At 44.5% G+C, this 20343-nt stretch overlaps 1 protein-coding gene across 1 annotated transcript; it reads left to right on the forward strand.

The window, feature by feature from the left end:
- The first annotated feature begins 215 nt into the window (after positions 1 to 215).
- On the forward strand, positions 216 to 2841 carry AMER2 (APC membrane recruitment protein 2). Its single transcript, XM_065654349.1, has 2 exons — positions 216 to 1047; positions 1222 to 2841. The coding sequence occupies exons 1-2, from the start codon at positions 231 to 233 to the stop codon at positions 2097 to 2099; spliced, it is 1695 nt and encodes a 564-aa protein (XP_065510421.1). The 5' UTR covers positions 216 to 230; the 3' UTR covers positions 2100 to 2841.
- Positions 2842 to 20343: the final 17502 nt, after the last annotated feature.

The following is a 20343-nucleotide window of genomic DNA, read 5'->3' on the forward strand; positions in this document are numbered from 1 at the left end:
GGGGGCGCTGCCGGCGGGGCTGCGGCGGCTCAGGTCGATTCGGAGTGGGCGACGGCGGCCTGGCGCAGGGCCGCGGCGGAGGAAAAGCGGCTTATATCCCCCCCGGTTGCCATGGAGACGGGCGGGCGGCGGCGGGGCTGTCAGTGAGGGATCGCACCGGGCACCGGGGCGGCGGCGGCGGCGGAGGGGAGGCCGCGGAGGCGGCAGCGGCGGCGGAGGCAGCGGCAGACATGGACTCGCACTGCGACTGTGCCGAGCCTCCGGCCGCCGAGCAGCCGTCGGGGAGGATTAACAAAACCGCCTTCAAACTGTTCAAGAGGAGGAAATCCGGGGCCACCATGCCGAGCATCTTCGGGGTGAGGAGCAAAGGCGGGGAGGGGAAGGGCGCCAGCAAAGCGGGGATGGTGCGGAGCCGGACGCACGACGGCTTGGCCGACGCCGTGCTGGAGAGCAGCAAGAAGGAGGAACCGGGCGGCGGCGACCCGCAGAGCAAGGAGGCGCAGGGCCGGCCGGCCGGCAGCCTCGGCGTCTCCCCCGGCAGCTCGGTGGCCAAGTCGCACAGCTTCTTCTCCCTGCTGAGGAAGAACGGCAGGCCGGAGAACGGCAAGGCGGAGAGCGCGGATCCGCGGGCTGGCGGCAGACAAAAGAAGGGGCTGAAAGGGCTCTTCAGCAGCATGCGATGGCATAAAAAGGACAAAAATGGCAAGGAGGAGAGGGGGGAAACCTCAGAGATCCCGTCCGGTCTTATTATGCCGGGGTCCCTGACTGCCAGCCTGGAGTGCATCAAGGAGGAGACGCCAAAACCTTTGTCTGAAACTCCGACCAGCACAGGAGACACGGGTCTGGAACCGCCCGGGGAGAAGCGCGGCGGCGAGGCGCACGTCTCAGCCGAGGAGCCCGAAGCGGGAGCTGGAGAGTCACAGGACAGCAGCCCCCCGCCCGGGGAGGCCTCTGCTGCTGCGGGAAGGCAACCCGAGGAGCTCGGCCACCAGCGACCGGACCCAGGCGCCGGAGAGGTTGGGACTGCGAAGGATGCGGCCATAACAGGTGACATTCCAATAACGACTATCCCCCCTGTTGAACCTCACTGTGATAGCGGTCAAGAGACGGCAGCCGCCCCTGACCCTTCCTCTGTTGATCCACCCTCAGAGCAATCGATTGATCGTATTTGTTTGATGTTTGCTGACGTGACTTCACTGAAAAGCTTTGACTCTCTTACAGGCTGCGGAGATATTATTGCGGACCACGAGGAGGATGTGGGCGGCGGGAGTGGCAGCTGTGAGAAGAGCACCCCTGGGCCCAGCAAGCTGGGTCCCTCCAAGAAGCACCCCACCATGGTGGCCTACCAGGGAGGAGGGGAGGAGATGGCCAGCCCGGACCAGGTGGATGACACCTATCTGCAGGAGTTCTGGGATATGCTGTCGCAGACAGAGGAGACCCAGGCAGAAGGAGGAGGAGGTGGAGGAGGGATAAAGAAGCCCGAGGGGTTGAAGGAGAACCGAGGTACTGAGGGGGCCCAGAACAGGGTGGCGGTGAAACGTGGTGGCCTCCGCCAGATCCCAATTCACCTCAACCACAAAGAGGAGCAGAAGGGCAGGGAGAAGGAGCAGCATGAAGGTGTCCCAAACAGTGACGAGGGCTACTGGGATTCTACCACCCCTGGTCCTGAGGAAGATGGCTCCACAAGCATCCAGAAGGAGACCATTCCCAGGGACAGCTACAGTGGGGATGCTCTCTATGACCTCTACGCTGAGCCAGATGAGAACCCACCAGCAGGGCCTACAGACGAAGGGGTCACCTGCGTGCCACGCTCCAAGCCCGTGTCTCCAATAACGACCACGTGCTCACTGAAGACACCCTCAAGCACAGTGAAGGACTCCAAGATACCCATCAGCATTAAACACCTTTCATCGCATCCTGCCAGCCATGGAACAGACACCAGTAACAGTCATCACATCGCACACCATCACCTGGTCAAAAGTGAGATGCACAGAACAAAAATCCCCGTCTCTAAAGTCCTGGTACGCCGGGTCAGTAACAGGGGCTTAGCAGGGACAACAGTGAAAGCTGCCATGTACCATGACAGTGCCAAAAAGTAGTTGAATAAGATGTGGAGACAAAGATGGAGATGGACAGCAAGGTCAGCATGTGAAAGTCTGCATAGGAGATCACAGATAACGAATTAGTTTTGTGTCACCTGAAGAAAGGCACCTAAAAGACTTCCTTCACTGTACTCTGTGGGACTGCACTTCTGAATACCTTCTTACTAGACTGTATGGCTGAATAGAAAAAGTTAACTTCTTTTCCAGCACTTTTTTTACATTTGTATCTTTTTTTCTGCAGCACTAAACACTGGGGAGGTTCATTTTTACATGCCTTTTCGGAAGCAGGACTTGGATTATGAACCATGCATCCTCATGCAAAGCAGTGCCATGAGTTCTTCAAGGGAACAGTTACAAAAGGAACAACATGAGAGGTTCTCCAATACACTTTTAATCGTTTCCAGGGGAGGAGTGGAGGGTGGATGCCTGGCTCTGAAAATGGTGTTTGCTCTGCAAGATGTTGGAAAAAATGCCAAGCAAAACCCAACCAACCTAACAGGTATTTTACCTGCCGTAGGAACGAGAGCACTGCTCAGCAGCAGACGTGATAGACTTGTGTGCAGTAGCTAACTAAGGAGTTAGGTGGACTTGTCTAACAGGAAGACATATTTTTGTTTGTCTGATTGGTTTTCATCTGGTCTAATGTAAATGGGTAACAGAGACACCTGACATAGGTTCAGATGTTTACATCAATACTTGTCCGATAACGTATACAATCAGGTTCAGGGAAACAATTTACTAAATGCCAATATATATACACTGTTCACATTTATACAATAACTTGCTTGCCATGTGTAAATATATACATATTTTAGCAGATTTACTCAATGCTTCAGATTTTTTATATAAAAAAATAAATCACCTGTCTGTATTATCTAGAGTTTAAACAAGAGTTAGTTTTTATAGGTAGATAATTTTACAGTTCTAAAGTGATAGAACTTTGTGTAAGTACCTTAATTTAGAGCAAAACTCTGTTTTGTATGGGCTCATGCATCCCCAGATAAGTAAGTCTGAAGTGCTGATTTTATTCTGGTGGCATATTCCATGGGTCAGAGCTGAGGTTCTGACAGCATTGCCACTGCAAACCTCTATTTTCAGGGGTTTAGACAAAGTTGCTCTGGGCTTAAACCTTACAGAGAAGGAACCCAGGAAAGAAACGTGTTTTTTAATTATTATTTTTTAAAATATATAAAATTAGTTTTTGACTATTTAAAGAAAGTTTGGGTTCTCATTGATTTTTATTTTCACTCTTAATAATGTCAGAATAATTTTACTTTAAGAGAGAAAAAGAAATATGGTAAGCTAATAGTACATAAAATCGTCTGATGAGCTTGGATCTTATGAGAAATGAATTAATGGCCAGCAAGTTTTTGAATAGTGGCTACTGTACATGGGCATTGACACCATTTCAAAGAAATTTAATAGGGTTTTAATGTGCCTGAGGACATATTTTTATGATACACTGAAAAAGCTCCAAAATCACTGAAATCTAAAGGTAAATGTTATGTATTTACAAAATATTTTGATATAAGTATTTAATCATCAGACCACAGTTAATATAAAATATATGCTCCAGTGTATCTGAAAAATAATATACATTTTAAAAATATACATGTTTATATTATGCAGAGAATCCTAAATTCATGTCATTGAAGCTAAGGGGTCTGATCTTACATAACAGTTGGTTTTATTGTCTCTTAAATTGAAAGAAAAAAAAAAGAAAATAAATATACAGAATATACATTTGAAGGATATTAAGGTTATAGATAAACCATAAAAAGCCAGGAAATACTGTAATAAGAGTTGTATATATGTAAATGTGTGGTTCACTGGGGAAATTACCTTATAGTCACAAGGGTAAAATTGGTATCTTGTTCTGAAATGACTGCAGGATTTAATACCGAACTGCAACACCCCAGTGAATGAGGAGAAAGTGTCAGTTTTCCTGATCAGTTTTCATGGTTTGAGTAAGAACCTTAATATACTTCAAAGAAGAATATTTTATATGTTTTCTTTCTAACGTGTATGTGTGTGGTTTTCTACATGCCTGCTCACACAGAGGTGTTGTACATATGCATGTGTAGTCAGAACGCGCCTCCTCCTGGGCCGTGTGCCCCTGGGCGAAGGTGCACACCCGTGCACGCTCGTGTGAACACAGCCGTGCGCGCACGCTCCCACGCACGAGCTGAGGGGTTGTGCTGTCGATCTGTCTCCAAACACGCTGGCAGCGATTTCCTTTGCCTGAGGAAGGGATTTGCATTTGGCCTGACTCTGCTTCTGCATTTTAGAAAGTTAAAGCTGAAATACCCTCAAAAGAATGAATGTACAGAACATAGAATATTATCCTGTTCCTCAGCCCTAAGCCTAACATTCCTTTTTTCTGTTCTTTTGTTTTCTTTTGACTGTAAGGGACGCATCTTTCCTTGCATGACAAGTCTGCAGAAAAATCATAATTCCCCATTTTGTTATAAGGAAAAATTGTGCAGAGAGATTCTGTAGGAAGTTGAGAGGGAGGGAGGACGTGGTGAGCTTGGAGTAGTACCATACAAACTGGAAGCACTGAGTACAGGTAGTAGGAGTTGCGCATCCTTAAAACCACTAAAAGATATCAGCTACCATCTCTACAGGACTTGTGTGTGGCAAATTGTTCATCGTATGCATTTTGTTTGCATTGTGGCATGTCTGTATTGAGAAACCAATAGAGTGGCACTAGACTAGCTCCCTCTCACGTAATGACTAACACAAATCATCATTAAAATGCTTTGACTTCCCTTCATTTTTCTCTCTCTCCTTTGTTTTCTGCCCTATTTTTCCTCTGTCCTCTGCATGCTGGCGGGTGGCTTCCCCCCTGGTGCTCGCCCCCAAGCGTGGGGCGGGAGGGCGGCCGCGCTGCCGCCAAGGCCAGGGGCTCCCCGGTTGCTCTCTCGAGCTTCCTATCGTGTACCCTGTGTAAGTACCTTTTGCAAATCTCTTGGTGGTTCGTTGGGCTGCTTGCTGTGTACATATTTTAAGGACAATCATATCCTTAAAAGGAAAATGGGAAAGTAGCTTGTAGTAAGGCGTCAGTATTTTTAATCATTGCGACATACTGATGTTGATTCAGGGTAATGGTTGTGTGAGAGTAAAAATACAATTTAATGCTCAAATTAACTTTGTATTTATAAAACTCATTTTTGTCTTTAAGCCATCTGTGTTTTTATTTTTGAAAGGTAATAGAAAATTTCATATTTACTAGGGCTTTCAATTTTCATAGAGATGTATGTGTATAAATCCACACAATGCCTGAAACAATCATTGGAAGGAGGTTTGAAGGCTTTCTTTAGACCTATATTTAATTCCTGAAAGATGCCTGTAAAATACTGTGAGATGCCTACAAACAGTCAATGGCTTGCTGGATTTAAAGGCTGAGACATAAAGAGGTAATAGTCCTGAGGCATTCTGTGGTGGTTTGCATTGTTATTTATGTTACCCTGTTCAAGCATATATTTTCCTTGGCTTTGGTAGGAATCAAGGTAGAAATGGTGTTCTGAGTCCCAAAGATAACATTCCCAATGCTGTCATCATTTTGATTTTCTTAAAGGATACTTTTCTTAGTTTGATTTATTTGTTATTTTGTGGTCTGAATGATGCTTTGTAATTATCAGCTTGTATGTCATTCATAAAGGATTTTGTAGATCAGGACTTGGCATTTAGTTATATTTACTCTTTGCACTTTCAGGTCACTACTGGTAAATTTTATATGTTCTTAGAGTATTTCTATATATTGCATAGTGTTTTATAGCTATCTACAGTGATTTCAGTGGTATTCATTCCTATCCTATATATCAGCACAAAAGATTTCCTTTCAGTAGCATGAAATGATGTTTTTGTGGACTTCTTTTGTCATTATAGGAGTTAAGTTTCCTGTACTATATGTGTGGCCTGCAACAGACATAAAGGGTCTTATTTTCCCTGTAGTGCATATGCATTTTGCTCTTGCCAGTAATTGGACTCAAACACATGTAGTAGATTTCAGAAGAAATTCCATGACTAGAATAAGAAAAATCTGTGTTCAGTCTTATTCCATCAACCACCAGCATTTTCTTCACCCACTGTGAATATCCTCACTGCCATTCAGGGCAGCAGAGGACTGAATTTTAAAAATTACAAGTATAGATGTACAGTATGAAAATTAATTCACTGATTATTTTTTAATGAATCTTACTAAATTATTTATCTAAGCTAAGCGAATATTGCACCAAAGTCTTCAAAACGCCTGATACAGATGGTATTTGCAGTTAGATGCTATAAGTGCAGATGAGCCAAATTAACAGGCTTTGCTTAGCAAAGCAAACCCTTGTTTCTTAAATTTGTAGTACTGCCTGAGCTTGCAGATCAAAGGGAGCCAGTGATCCTGCTATGTGGCCGTGCTCAGAGTTGTTTTTTTTTTCCAAGTCTAATGGACTACTTTCAGAAAAGGCTTTTCAGCAAGATAATGGTATGAAAGAGACAGTTGACAGTAACAATAGCCACTTACAAGGCAGATGGTTATCTAACAGCCACAATGGGAGACTCTAAGCAAGGTGGCCTGAAAATGTATTTTCATAGTTACTGATATGAAAGACTGAGGCTTCTGTGTTGGAAAAACAAATTGACACTGACTCAAAGATGCTGCAGAATCTTGGCAGAGTTGACACGTGACAGCTCCTCCAGGGTTTGGGGTTTTTTAATTATTTTAGTTTTTATTCTGGCTTTTCCTTTTTTTTTGTTTTGTTTTGTTTTGTTTTGCTTTGCTTTGCTTTGTTTATGACTTCATTACAATGACATAAACCCATGTGTCTGAACAGAATTGCACAACAACTGATTCTTCTGAGATTCAGTGCTGAGAATACACTGTCAGTTGTCTTCAGTAGCCTGGGACTGGTTCCCACCGAACACCCCTCCCTTCCACTGAGGGATGGGATGGATGGGATGATGGGATTCCCTTGTCATGAATCCACGTGCTGTTTACTGTGAGCTGGAGGTATCTGCGTCTGTCTTGCTGTTTGTGTTCAGGGGACAGTTTATTTTTATTTTGACTCACAGGAATTTTTTAGCTCATCATTAGCTCATATCTTATTTTCCTTGTGAGCATCTCAGCTAGGAAAGCTCAGCATCGATTTGGTGTTTCCTAGATCCATTTCATGTAGAGAGAAATGGAAGAACTTGTCATATGCAAAGGAATAAGAGCTGTAACCACTTTAGCCACATCCTGGGGGACTTTATTCCTGCAAAAGCAGGTTGTTAAAGCTCTTTTTGCCTTAGAGGGCTTCTCCATCCAAAACAGTGAGTATTATTGCCTGGGACCCCCCCTGTTTTTTTCTCTCTCTCATTCCCTCTCAGCCATACTGCAGTTGCTTGGGAAACTTGAGATTTTTGTTCTAGTCTTCCAGCGCTAGAAAAGAAGAGCTGCTGCCAGTGTGCCGGGAGGTCTTTGCTCTTACTTCTTGGTTTTGGAAAAATTAATTCACCTTCAGAACAAGTGGTAAAGTTACTTAAAATGGAGATCTCTGCTGTGTAATCTCATACATTTGGGTGAGGATGTTGAGTGATGTTTTGCATAGAGTGGAATATATCCCTCCATTTTTCTGTTGGGGACAGTTGAGCCTATCTAGCAGGGAAACACGACACTCTTGTAGGAAAGCCCAGAAGCTGTTTGTTATGGAGACTGTGCCCACATTTTCTTTTTCTTTGGCAAGAACTGCTTTACTTTTTCCTTTTGTGCATATTTAAATAAAGAGAACCAAAGTTTTAGTGGAGAGAGGAAAATGTTATGTACTTCACGGGGCAAGGAGTTTAAACTGCTAGGCTAAAAGGCTTTTTGTAGCAACGGTTAAAAGGCTTCTTGTAGCAGTGGCTAAAAGAAGATTGCTTTGCCTACTTTAGCATCACATCCAAGCAATGCTCTGCAACAGATCCTTATCCAGCTATGGCCACAAAGTTAGAAAACTGGCATTTGCCAACACGACAGTCTCTTTCCAAGGTCCAGTTCTGCTGTGGCAAAGCTTCCACTGACTCCAGCAAGAACTGACGAAGGTCCTTAATCTCTTATTCTTAAGGAAATAGGAAGTGTTTCTTAAATAAGTCTTCCCTTTTTTTAAAAGATGAACATTATTCAGGTGATTGTGCAGTCTTTTGTATTACTGTAGCAGTAATTTCACTGATCTGAAGGCAAAACATGTCTTTCCATTGTTTTTCCTTCTTAACAAGCAGCCACTCCTGCACATAACTCTGGTGCTCAGCATGTTTAAATTACAGCTAACACAATCACTGCCTTCCTTAATTTATCTTGTGATGGCAAAACCAGGACCAGATCCTTTCCAAAGCACTAAAACCCATGCTTATTGTATTGCTGTTCATGTTTTTTGAGACAGTAACTGATGATGCATCCTTTTAATTATTGCATAGCCACATTTTAAATCTGTTTTTAGGATGAACAGTATATAGGGACTGAATGGTAAGATCTTTAACAGATTTTTATTATTTTCGATGATGTTGCATCAAAACAGTTGCTATTTCAGTATCAGGTTTTTTCCATGGGCTTTTTATGCAGATGCATTGGAAGCTTTGAACATAATGTGCTCATAAAACAAAAATTGGCTACATCTGCTTTGAATTAAGCCTGACCTTAAAATGTGAAAGCTACACATCTGGTGATATTTCTTGGTTAATGGCAGCAAAGGGGAAGGCCTGCCCCAACTCACCTGCACCCAATGGACTGGAGGAGCAAGGCACTGTCACCAGGAGAATTTGCTGTCTGACCCTGCCCTGTGGTCCCAGCAGAGGGGTGCGGGGTGTCAGCATGTAGAGGTGTCGGACAGATTGGAGAGCAGCAGGAAAAGCCAGAATGGCAATGCTGTGCTGGGGTGGGAGGGTTGATAGGGTGGCTGGGAGATGGGATGAAAGCAAGGGCTGGACCTGTGGTGCTTGTGGAAGAAGAGAGTTAAACATATGCCTGTAAAATCTGGCTCCTTTTATTTTCTTGCATTGATGCTGGGATTGCTGTGTCATACTGAGTTAGGAGCCAGGCTGTGTGGGTCTGGCTGTGCTGAAGCCAGGGCTCGTGCCAGTGGCCTGCAGTGTGACTGTTCTCATCAACACCTGAGCAGTCCCCAGTGCCCTCATTTCTGAAGGCAGTTTTAGCACAGAGACTTCCACAAATCCCCTGTAGCCCAGCACCGACCCGTGGCATCTCAGTGCGCTTCCATCCTCATTTTTTCAGGGGTGCGTGAAGACCCAGGCCCTTGGCAGGGTGGTGAGCACTGGCTGCACCGCTGCAGCCCAATGTCAAGCGGGGAGGGAGCGTAAGACACACTGTGCAGGCAGCAGCAGCACCAAGTCCTAGGTAAAGCGCAAGTAACTTTCTGCAGCACGTGGCTTGATAAAAGCAATGTTATCCTGCTTTTCAAAAGAGGGAGCAAGACCAAAGCTGTTGCCTTTGTGTAAAATCAAAGTAAAGCCTCTGCTGTGGGACAGATTGCAACAGCTAGACACTATCTCAGTCCACAGTATTCCCTCTGAAATCAGTGGATCTGTTACTGGTGTCAGTTGTTATTTAGAGTGAGCAAAGATCCCACGATTTGGCCCCATCTGAATTTTCCTTGCTATGTTTGTCAGCAGAGTCCGTCTCAGAAAAGCTCTAGTGTTGAGGCTTGTGGCCCTTTTGAAATGGGGGATAAGGTATGAATTTGGCTGGTGGAAAATACAGATTCAATAAGTTCAGAAAACCCAGCATTGCTTCAGTCTTGTCACAGCCCAACTCTGCTAAATAGCATGGTGTGCCTGAGGAAAACGCAGCAGGGACTGCTCCACACAGCAGCTGACAAACTGATGCTCTTGGGGTTTCCTACATGCTGAAAAGGACCGATGTGCCCTGTTAGAAGTGACTTAACCTATTTCTATAAGAAGTGTTCTAGCCGATGGATCACTGTTAATTACAATTTTCCCTTGTATTTTTTGTGTCAGCCACTTTTAGTAAGGTAGCACATGACCTATTCAAGGTAATGAGCAAGTAAAGCCAGAACTCCCCGCTCTTCTTATCTCAATGGTTTGCTAATAATCTAGTGAGTCTGTGTGCACCAACTTTTTCTTAGTGAAAGCTCACAACACTACGGGGGGGTGTTTTTGTAACAGACCGTTAGACACACTCTGATCCTTTCCACCTATACAAACTTTGATGAGTATGTGTCTCCTTGAATCACTGTATTCTTAACGTATTTACGACCTAACTGATAGCAATAGATGTCTTTCTTCCCTGGCAGTTCACAAGGATATATTAATCAGTGTTTATTATATTTTTAATTCTGTAAATATTTATTTTGGTACTCTGTGTATTTATTGGCACTGATTCTGGTGTTTGCTTATGTGTCATTGTAAATGTTGATGGTTTCAATAGTCTTGCTTCTAATGAATGTAAGGAACTCAGACTAACTGCACTTTTCTTCCATTCAAAAATCTTACAGTGAAAAATATTCCCACTGTCTTGTGTTATAATGAATCCGGTTAATAAAATCAGTTGTCACTTTTCATTGATGAACGTGAAGGTTACTTTTTGATGTTTGAGCTAGAGACAGACCCAATCTATTCAGTGCACTGGAAAATACTAGGCTTTTGAAAGCAAGACATTACGGAGTTATGTCCCTAAAATAGCATAAAAGAGAATACTTGGGCATGTGTGCACTTTCATTTTTATGTAGAAATGCCTTTAGCAGTTTTACTAATAACATCATAGAATAACAAGACTAAATTCTGGTCTTCTGTTTCAACAGCATGTTCTTTTTTTTTTTTTTTTTCTTTAAAACACTTAAACAATGGAAATGGACTGAGTTTCATTCTGTTTTTCAAATCAGCTTTGCTTCCAGGTTGTCCTGGTTGGGAAGCTGGCAGGGAAGCTTGTTCTTTTGGCACAAATTGGCTTTGGAGTTGCAGTTTTGGTGTGACAGCTAGAGAATGCAGTCTGCTCTAAGTTACATTTCCCACCTTTAAAACTAGGACTTGATTGCTGTGACTATGAAGTGGCATTCATTAGAACCTGTTTTGCGACTTTCTATGAATTTCTTGCATTTAGAAGATGCATAAAGCAGTTGTATCAGTCTAGTTTTAAACCTTATGTTTGTTTACTTCACTCAGCTAAGTAGCACTGCCTTGCTGAGAGTTCTCCCATGTTACTGCTTGTCCATGGAAGATACTGAAACAGCCAGAATACAAACTGAAATAAAATCTGCTCAAAAGTTTTCAAGAAACAACAAAGCAAAAGGTGTGAATTATGCAAGTAAGGAACAGGACATGGTGACATAGTATAAATTGATCCTATGTTCACAAAAGCATAACTTGTCTTTCCAATAGCTGGAATGAGGCTGAAAAATTGTTTTCCCAGTGATTTAATGCACAAGTAATTTTACATTCAGGCCTTCTCAGCCCATGTCCCCTATTGCATGTTCATGTCTTTTATGCTATGCATCTGGAAGTAGATGAGTTGTGCTTTAAATTATTCCCTGATGCAGAAGGTTGCCTAGTGATTACCTTGCTTGTGTCCAAGTATAGCTACCAGGATTTTCCTGGGGCAAAGGGGTTGCAATGAAGTGCAGGGCAAAAGTACAGCAACCTCATAAATCTTGATAGCTGTAGACCTGTGTGATGCAGCTGTTAACACCTTCCATAAAACCAGACTAGAGCAGCCTGGCAGATCCACTGTGACAGAAAAAACTGAAAAGCCTCCTAAAAGCAGGAGACTTGGCCCAAATATTCTTTTTGAAATCAAAATGAAGAGGCTGAGTTTCTAACATTGAGCTAAAAGTCCCTTCTCGAGTAAAACCAAGATCGATCATTCCCAACAGTACATCTCCATGATTTTCATGGCCACCTTACTGGAAAAAGTGTTTGCAATGGGAGTGATGACCTGGAAATCTCCCTGTGGCCGGTTTGTTGAAGATGAATGCTCCATTCAATTTGCAAATCTATCAAGCAAGAAAGAGAAGAGAATATTCTTGACTCCCAATAATTGGTAAGGAATACTGGCAAGACTAATGGACCAGTCAAGCGACTGTGAGAGTGTACTAGTCTAATTTTAAATCCTTTCCCTTGAATCATGGTATTTTTCCCTTTCAAAGTGATCGTGCAGGAGCTATTTACTAGGAGCACACATTGAGTAGACGTCTGCTCCTACCTACCACGTTGCACATCTGCTTCCAATTAAAACCGTTCCACAGTGACCTGAGGGGGATGGGAAGGAGGCTCGAAGGTTCTGCAAAGGGTTATTTCAGCAGCCATGGATGCCGTTGTGGCAGCTGTGGTCTAAGAACCTGCTTCATCTCTAATGACACATCACTCCTTTTGTTCTGCAAAGACCCTTAGCACTCAGCTGAGACATCCAGGTAGACCCTGGGAACAGGGGATCACCTGTTCTGACTAATGAAGGAGGCTTGTCCTTGACTAATACGTGTATTTTTTCCAGCTTAAGAAAAATGAATATTTTTTGTAAGATATAGATGGAGTCCCACAGCCACTGTTCTAAGTAGAACAAGACAAGCGCAGGGAGTCTGTTGAAGTACAACTCCCCACAGCTACTCCAAAGACCAACAAACAACCCATGCTGATGCTGTGTCCTTATGCAAAGACCCTTCTCAAAGTGGCTCTGTGCAGCACTCCCACATGAGTCCCAGGTGAGATGACCTAGAGCCAAGGGTTGCCACCAGAGTGGAGGGGGGGGCTTGTGCCTGCCAGCAAAGTGCTGGGCCAGACCAGAGAGGTCCAAGTCCCTCTCCCAACGCCTCCTTTCCAGGTGGTTGCGACAATTTACAGAAGGCTGCAGGCACCACATTTTAAAGTCTGATCCACAAAATCAGCTGCTCCTAGCTGTGGTGTTGCTCAGAACTTCTGGTGTGAGGTTTTATGATAAAATTTCACTGTTGCTTAAGCACCTGCAACGGGAAGGCTCAAAAGTGTCACGTGCCTGGGTCTGCTCTCCCGTATCTTGTGGTGGGAGTCATGGACAGGCTCTTCTTCTGGCCGTGTCAGCCTTCTCTGTTCGTGTCACTTGAAATTCAGAGGTCCCTTGGGCAGAGGAGAGACTTGAGTAAAGATCCTCTTGGTGAAGGTCCTGAATGAGCAGGAGTTGACTGGGTAGGAGTGCAGCAACATCACAGAGGTGGTGGGAGAAGTTGAGGCAGCTAATCCTAGGGCAGCCAAAAGCCTTGCGGGCAGCTGTGTCCTCTCCTGCTTCACAGGGAGATGGTTGCCTCCAGGGCACCTTTGTGGCTCAAGGTGCTTGAAGAACACACTCAGCTGTAGGCTACCACGGTGTAGGAACAAATGCTGCTGAGCTCCTTGCATGAAGCTGGGAACGTGCAGGGTGACATGCAGAATGCAAAGTAAACAAAAATCCTATGACCAAACAGTATTTTAAGGACAGAAATTATGCTAAATCTGTATGTCATGTAAAGCAAATATGTTCCATTCCTGCCCAGCTCCATTTTTTCAGCTGTAACGATGAAAACACAATGTAATTTTGCAAAAAAAAAAAGGGGGTTTGAATAAATAAAGGCAAATGTGTCTTAGTAAATACAAGTAGTGAAAAACTTGCTCTTGATTGTGGCTGTGAAGTTACTGGCCACAATCTGAAGTAGACATGAAAAAACATCTGTTCTACTAAAATGTTGTAGATCATCAGAAAAATGATAGTAACAAAAATAAAATTGATTGTTCTGAGTATTTCTTAAGTAAAAATGCAGACAGATAAGAATTCAACTAGTCTTGGTCTGTCTTTACAGTAGGGATATGTTACATCCACATCTGTCTTTCTCTGAGTTTCTACCCTTCACATTCTGCACTAGTGGATTTTGTTTACTGACAGATAACAAATCATACAAATATGCAGCACTTAGAGTGAAGAAATCAGTCCTGCTACTCTTCTGCTTATAGGTGTCTTTTTTCCCCATGTGTTAACAAATTAAGCTTTTGATCCTTCCAATTAGACCATATCCAGTCATTATTATGCCACATTTAGGGTCTGATTACACAGCTGCTGCATCTGAACAGCTTCATCCAAATCAGCAAGAAATGCTCATATGCAGCAACTGCAGAAATGGTGCTTGCATCCTTCGCAGAGCTGCCTAATGCTGCTTTCTCAGGGGCTTAGAATATTTATGTCTATCACCACTACATGATGTTGAATTTGCCTGTTTTATGAAAAAAACAGTTGGACCAGATTATACAGTCAAGTTAACTTGTCTATGCCAGATCTTCATTCTCTTTGAAGACATAACACGTATTCAGACCGATTTAAAATAAATGACTGTATCGGACAACAAAACAGACATCAGAGCACAAGCATAAAGGCAAATGTCAGCCCCTGGCTCTGAAACAACCAGGATCCTCAATCCGAGCTATGAAACCTTACATTTCTGCCTCAGCGCAGGCAAACACACAGCACTATTTATAGCACAGCCTTTTACTACCCTTCTGTTAGAATAGGCTTCATTGGAGGATTTACATGACTAACCAAAAGCAAAGGGCTTTTGTACTTGGTTTCCATAAGAGAAGCCCAGCGTGAAGCTGGTGTTCACTGGTCTGAATTACAGAAAATATCAGTTACTAGCAAACCAGTTACTAATTCAAAGGCCCCTGTTACCATGGCATAGGTCTCCTCTTCCCTTTCCATGCCCCAGATTTAGCACCAATGATGGGAGCTTAATGTAAGCTCAAAAAGAGTGATTCTTACCTCTGAAAAAATAAAATGCATAGTCAAGGAAGACCACAGGTTTTCATGGCAACTAAGGAGTAAAGAGTTAAGACCTAGGAGATGGCTCTGAACCAATAAACAGCACAAAAGCCTCCTATTAGCAAATGAAGAGCCCAATGTGCTCTCATTTCCCCACTTGTATCTTCAGTTAAACCCTTTGGGCCACAAAGTTACTGTTCCTGCCAAAGACAACAATCATCCTGAGGTGATTATTTTAGATGCAGCTACATACCCTGAAGTCTCCTGAAAATGAAAACCAACCCTCCCTTCACCCTCTGATCCGATTTCCAGGGCGGGGCAGGCCCATCAGCTAGTCCCCGTCCCTTCATCTTCCTGTGCCAGCTGCAGGCACCCAGGCTGTCCCCAGAGATGCCGCTTTTGCACAGATTTGTGCCCTTTTCCTGTTTTCCAGATGGCAGTGGGCTTCTTAACAAGCTCCCCGATTTCTCTTTCCCTCTTGGGATTTCATTTCAATGTTATCTTGTCACATCTGTTTTTCCTCCAGTCAGATGATGTGCAGGAACACGAGATACAGTGCTTCTTCAGGAGGTTACCAACCAGCAGCTCCCGTGGCCATTTCAGGCCTCCCCGCAGCAGAAGTGTCCCCGTGCAGCGAGGATCACTAATGCTCTGGTGTGCCAGCGACAGCCCCTGCCCCGGCTGCTGAGCAGAGGTAAGGACCACTTTGTCGAGGTTTGCAGGCTGCTTGTTTGCTTGTCTTGTTCTGCATCACTGAACCTACTCTATCCTCCCTAGAGCTTTTCCGCAGGGCTTCTTGAGGCTTCCTGGCGCTGTTACGGGGCTGGTTAACATGGCTCAGAAAGGAGAAGAACGGCTGGAGAATAGAGCAGGGCATTGGAGTCAGGTTGTGATATCCTTTCCCGCATGTCCTCTGTGACCTTCAATGCAAAACTGCACCTCTTTGCTTTTTCCACCTCTAAATGGAGACTGTGATAATTCTACAGGAAAGATTTAATGTGGCCAAATCCTTCATGTTTTACCACACTATCTGTGATTTGAGACATGGGTAGGGGCACGGTGCAACAGCAGCACTCTCTTGTTCCCCTCATCCTGCCCAGGTTCACCAGGGGAAGAGGTGGCCACAACCTCGAGTGAAAAGAGGGAAGGAGAAGCGCTCTTTCCCATATTTTTTGCACAGGATGGCAGTGGTAAATACCCAAGGTTAGGATTTAGCTGAAGGGGGCCACAGAGCTGCCGTCCCCTCTCCCTGGCTATGGCGCTGGTGTCCCTGGAGCTCTTCAAATGTGGGATTAAAGAGCTGGAGAGGAAGAGTGTCAAGGGGAATTGGCAGCATCATGGAGCAGTGGGAGGGAGGTGTTATGTAGTCTCTCCTCAGCTGAAGCTCCACAATGGGGACCCTTCCCCTGACAGGGGCAGGATGAGAGAACCTCTTGATCTATTTGTCCTTAGACCTGACTACAGATGCCCTTGCCTCCAGATGGCCTTTCTGCTGTGTCCTGCACAGCTTTGACCTGCTGATGGCCACAGACTCTCCACTTTTCTGAAACTAATTGGAGAAACACTAAACTAGGAAACAATACTTGTCATACAGTGGTGTTCTGCTGCATCCCTCACTTCCAGTTTTACACTTAGGATGGCAGCAGTAGTTATTCATCATTCCTGCCATACAGCCGGAAGGCAGCTGTGCGCAGGATTTGATGAGCCGGGTGCTGAGCCTCAGCAGAGCGATGTGGTGCCGTGGCTTTGCAAAAGGGCAATGCAGGAACTGATATATTGGTAGAACTGGTGACCCACTGATCAAGAAGTCCATTGCTGTCCACAGCTGCCAGCAGAGGAGATACTTTACAAAGACACCTGAAGACACTATTGTGGATAATTACGTAGTATCTGTTTGGAAAAGGAGGTACCTTTTTAACTTCAGGTAGTGATTTATCTCTATTTTGATGAAAATTGTTTGTATGGCTTGTTATCACTGACGAAATGATTCCCACTTGCATAAATATTCACTTTGAGTGTGTCTTTTGAGGTTCTTTACTTCAGTAATATCTTGTGGCTATGCGTTCCACACATGCATTACACTTCACTTAAAAGAGAGAAAGAAAAAAGCCACCTCATGACATATAAGGGAAATGCTGGAGAAATTTTAGGTCTAGGTAACCTTTTTTAATTGGGCGAGCTCAAAAAGAAAGAAAGGTAAGAGAAGGAGAACATGAGGTTGTTTGAAACAGCCTTGTTGTCCTGTGTAACTCATGCATTTACAAAGGAAAAAGTCAATTTTTTGTAGGGGATATTGGTCTGGAGACAAAAGGGATCTCCAGGCCTTCAGCCAGCAGCTGGGACTGGGGTTGATGCTGACCTGACACGGCTTCTCTCCTGTGCTGGGCAGAGCCATCTGGGCTGCACTGTGCCACCCTGGCTTTCACCTTCCCTTCCTGCCCGGCAGGCAGCAGGAGTGCTGCCTTATGAAATGGAGGTACTGGGAAACCTAATTCTGAAAGCATTTGTTTCCAAATCACACGGCTCTGCTTTATGCTCTGGTAGTTTTTAACCAGCTCCTGGCTGGGTTTATTCTCCTCCTGCATTTCAAGGGTCAGTGTTGGAGAGCTGGGTCCAGCCATGGCTGACTCTGACAGCATCTCAGCCGGTGAAAGCTGCCACCTTAGCTCTCGGGTAAATTGTCACGTGCCGAGATCTGCTCATTAGATGTTATATCCCATGGGAGTTAATTTAACAAGGTGTTGCTGTGGGCTCCGTTTCAGTGACTGCTTTTGGTCCCTGGGCAGTGTCCTGAGGGCTCCCCAGCCCAGCCCCTATCTGCCTAACTGTTGATTCTGCCTCAGCAAGACCTCCTCTTGGGTCTGCTTGGGCTGTCCCTTACAGAGCCACAGAATTACAGAGGGGTTGAGGTGAGAAGGGACCTCTGGAGATCATCTGGTCCAACCCCCAATGCTCAAGCAGGGCTACCTAGAGCAGTTTGCCCAGGACCATGTCCAGATGGCTTCTGAATGTCACCAAGGAGGGAGACTCCACAGCCTCTCTGGGCAACCTGTGCCAGTGCTCGGTCTCTCTCACTGTGAAACAGTGTTTTCTGATGTTCAGAGGGAACCTCTTCTGCTTCAGTTTGTGCCCATTGCCTCTGGTCCTGTCGCTATGCGCCACAGAGCAGAACCCGGCTCTGTCTCTCTGCGCCCTCCCTTCAAGTGTTTGTATACATTGGTGAAATCCCCCTGAGCTTTCTCTTCTCCAGCCTGAACAAGAGAGATGTTTTCTAGAAGTGTCACAGGTCACAGCACTGCCAGAAACACATTGGAGAAACATGCTGGGGTCAGGGACTGTCCCTGTTCAGCCCCACAGCATGCTTTGCCCCACAGCAGGCAGGTGTGGGTGCCTGCCCAAAGCCTAGTGGGTCTAGCTTCTGGGATGATGTGCTTTCCCAACAGGGAGAAGAGGGACACAGAAGCCCTTGCACTGTGTGCAGTGTCTTGGGGCTGGGAGATGATGAAGGGATGGTGGAAGAGGTGGAAAGATCTCTCTCTAAGCAGCAGCTCCAGCTTGTTCTGCCACAACCTGGTGCGTAATGGCCCAAAGGAGCCTCCTCACAGCAGGTGTGGTGAAGCTGCTGCTGCTGGCAGTACAGATGAAAGCTGCTGCTTTTCTCCAATTCCCAGCTCGCCCTTCTTTTTCCTGTTAGACACTCTCACAAAGAGACCATTTCCTTTATGAAAGGTAAGGCACCAGCCCAGCAAGCTCTCGAATGTGAAGAGCAAATTATTTAAGATGTCTTTGTGCTCTGTTGGGCACCCTCAGCTGCACGAGAGCCTGTCTAAGCTGGTGCTGAGCTGGAGCCACAGCCCCTGTGGTTTTACACCATCGATAGACCAGACAGAAGGCACGGGCATCTGCAGAAACCGAGTCCACCCTGAGGAAATGTGTTCAAGTGGAAAAAGCACTTGCGGGACCAAAGGGCACCTGTGTTTTAGTCCTGCTTCTCCCACTCACCTGCTGCCTGCCTGTGAACCAGTTCAGTTCTGCTGGGCATTTGCACAGCACAGATGTCACTCACTGGAGCATCTTCTACTCCAGCTGTCCCAGAGTGGGTGCAGGAGAGCAGCCCAGTTTGTGGCTGCTCCTTCTGTCCAAGCCTGTGCTGGCTCCAGGGTCCATCCTCTCCTACCACTTGAAGGTCTGGAAGGTCTATCACAAATTACCTCCATGATACTCCTAATGGGGTGAGTTCCATCAGCAACACACATGATAACTTCCTACCTGTTATCTTCCTCTGCTGCAGCTGTTATCAGACTCTCCTGTGTGGTTTGAACCGTGTACTTCCACTGAGGACCCACCACCCGTCGGAAGGGCTTGAGTGCTGCCAAGGTGCTCGGGCTCTCACTGGGCTCTGGCCCTGCTCTTGATGGTGGATGAGAACTTCGCAGGATGTTTAGGCTGCGAGAGGATCAGATCTTTGCAGAGCATTTTCAAACCCTTCTGATGTTAAAAAAGCTACACTGCTTACAGGGCACAATTTCAAGTTCTGTACAATTTATAAATTCCTTTAATTGCTTGAAGTGCTCTAATTTTTACACCGTTGTGAAAGGATCTTTGTCTACAATGATTGCAGAGGGTCATATTTCTAGCATGGGTAACCATGGCAATGAATAATTCTATTCTCAGGAACTGTGCCAGCTGCTCTAATGCCTTATAGTAGCACCCAAGCAGTTTGCTAATGAGAGACTTCTCGTTTATTGTAGGAGGACATTTTCCCATGTCCACGCATTAGCCTGTAGTTTCTTAGAAGTACATTATTGAAGGAAAAAAACCAAAACCAAAACCAACCAACCAACCAACCAAAACCAAACAAAAATCAAAACCCATAAACAAACAAAACCACAACAAACCAAAACAAAACAAAGTCAAACAAGCAAATCTCAGTTAAACAGATGCTCTTGCATGTAAGATTTTCTTATTTTTTCTTGGAGACTATATTACAAGATACATTATTTAAGGAAATTTATGGTGTGCAATAGTGTGTTTTGTTTTACTACCACCTTCTAAAATAAGGATGAGCCTAGGATGCGCTATAGCAGCTGTTTTTCACACGAAAAGATATCACCCTGTAAATCAATCTAGGCACAGATACGTTCCTTTTATCACTGGAGGAAAGACTTTAACTTTTTTTTTGTAATTAGGTTTATAAATAATTTGTTTTGAGTAAAGAATAAGTTAAAATTATATTACTTTATGAAATATAAATTATACTTTATAAAATATATATTACAGCTTGGAGTCAAATTACTTTGACACCAAAGCATTGAAATTAATCAAAATATTGTTCTAATCTGTGTATGAATATGATTACTGTACTCGTAAAAAGTTTCAATAAAATAAGTAAATTATTTATTCATACATGTTTCATGATTTAAATGTTATTTAAATTATTTTAACAATGAAAGTTCCAAATTGCATGGTTTTTAGCTTAAAGATTTAGGATATGTTCAGTAGAAA

Source organism: Caloenas nicobarica, chromosome 1 (assembly GCF_036013445.1).
Source record: "Caloenas nicobarica isolate bCalNic1 chromosome 1, bCalNic1.hap1, whole genome shotgun sequence".
In the NCBI taxonomy this organism is placed as follows: Eukaryota; Metazoa; Chordata; class Aves; order Columbiformes; family Columbidae; genus Caloenas; species Caloenas nicobarica.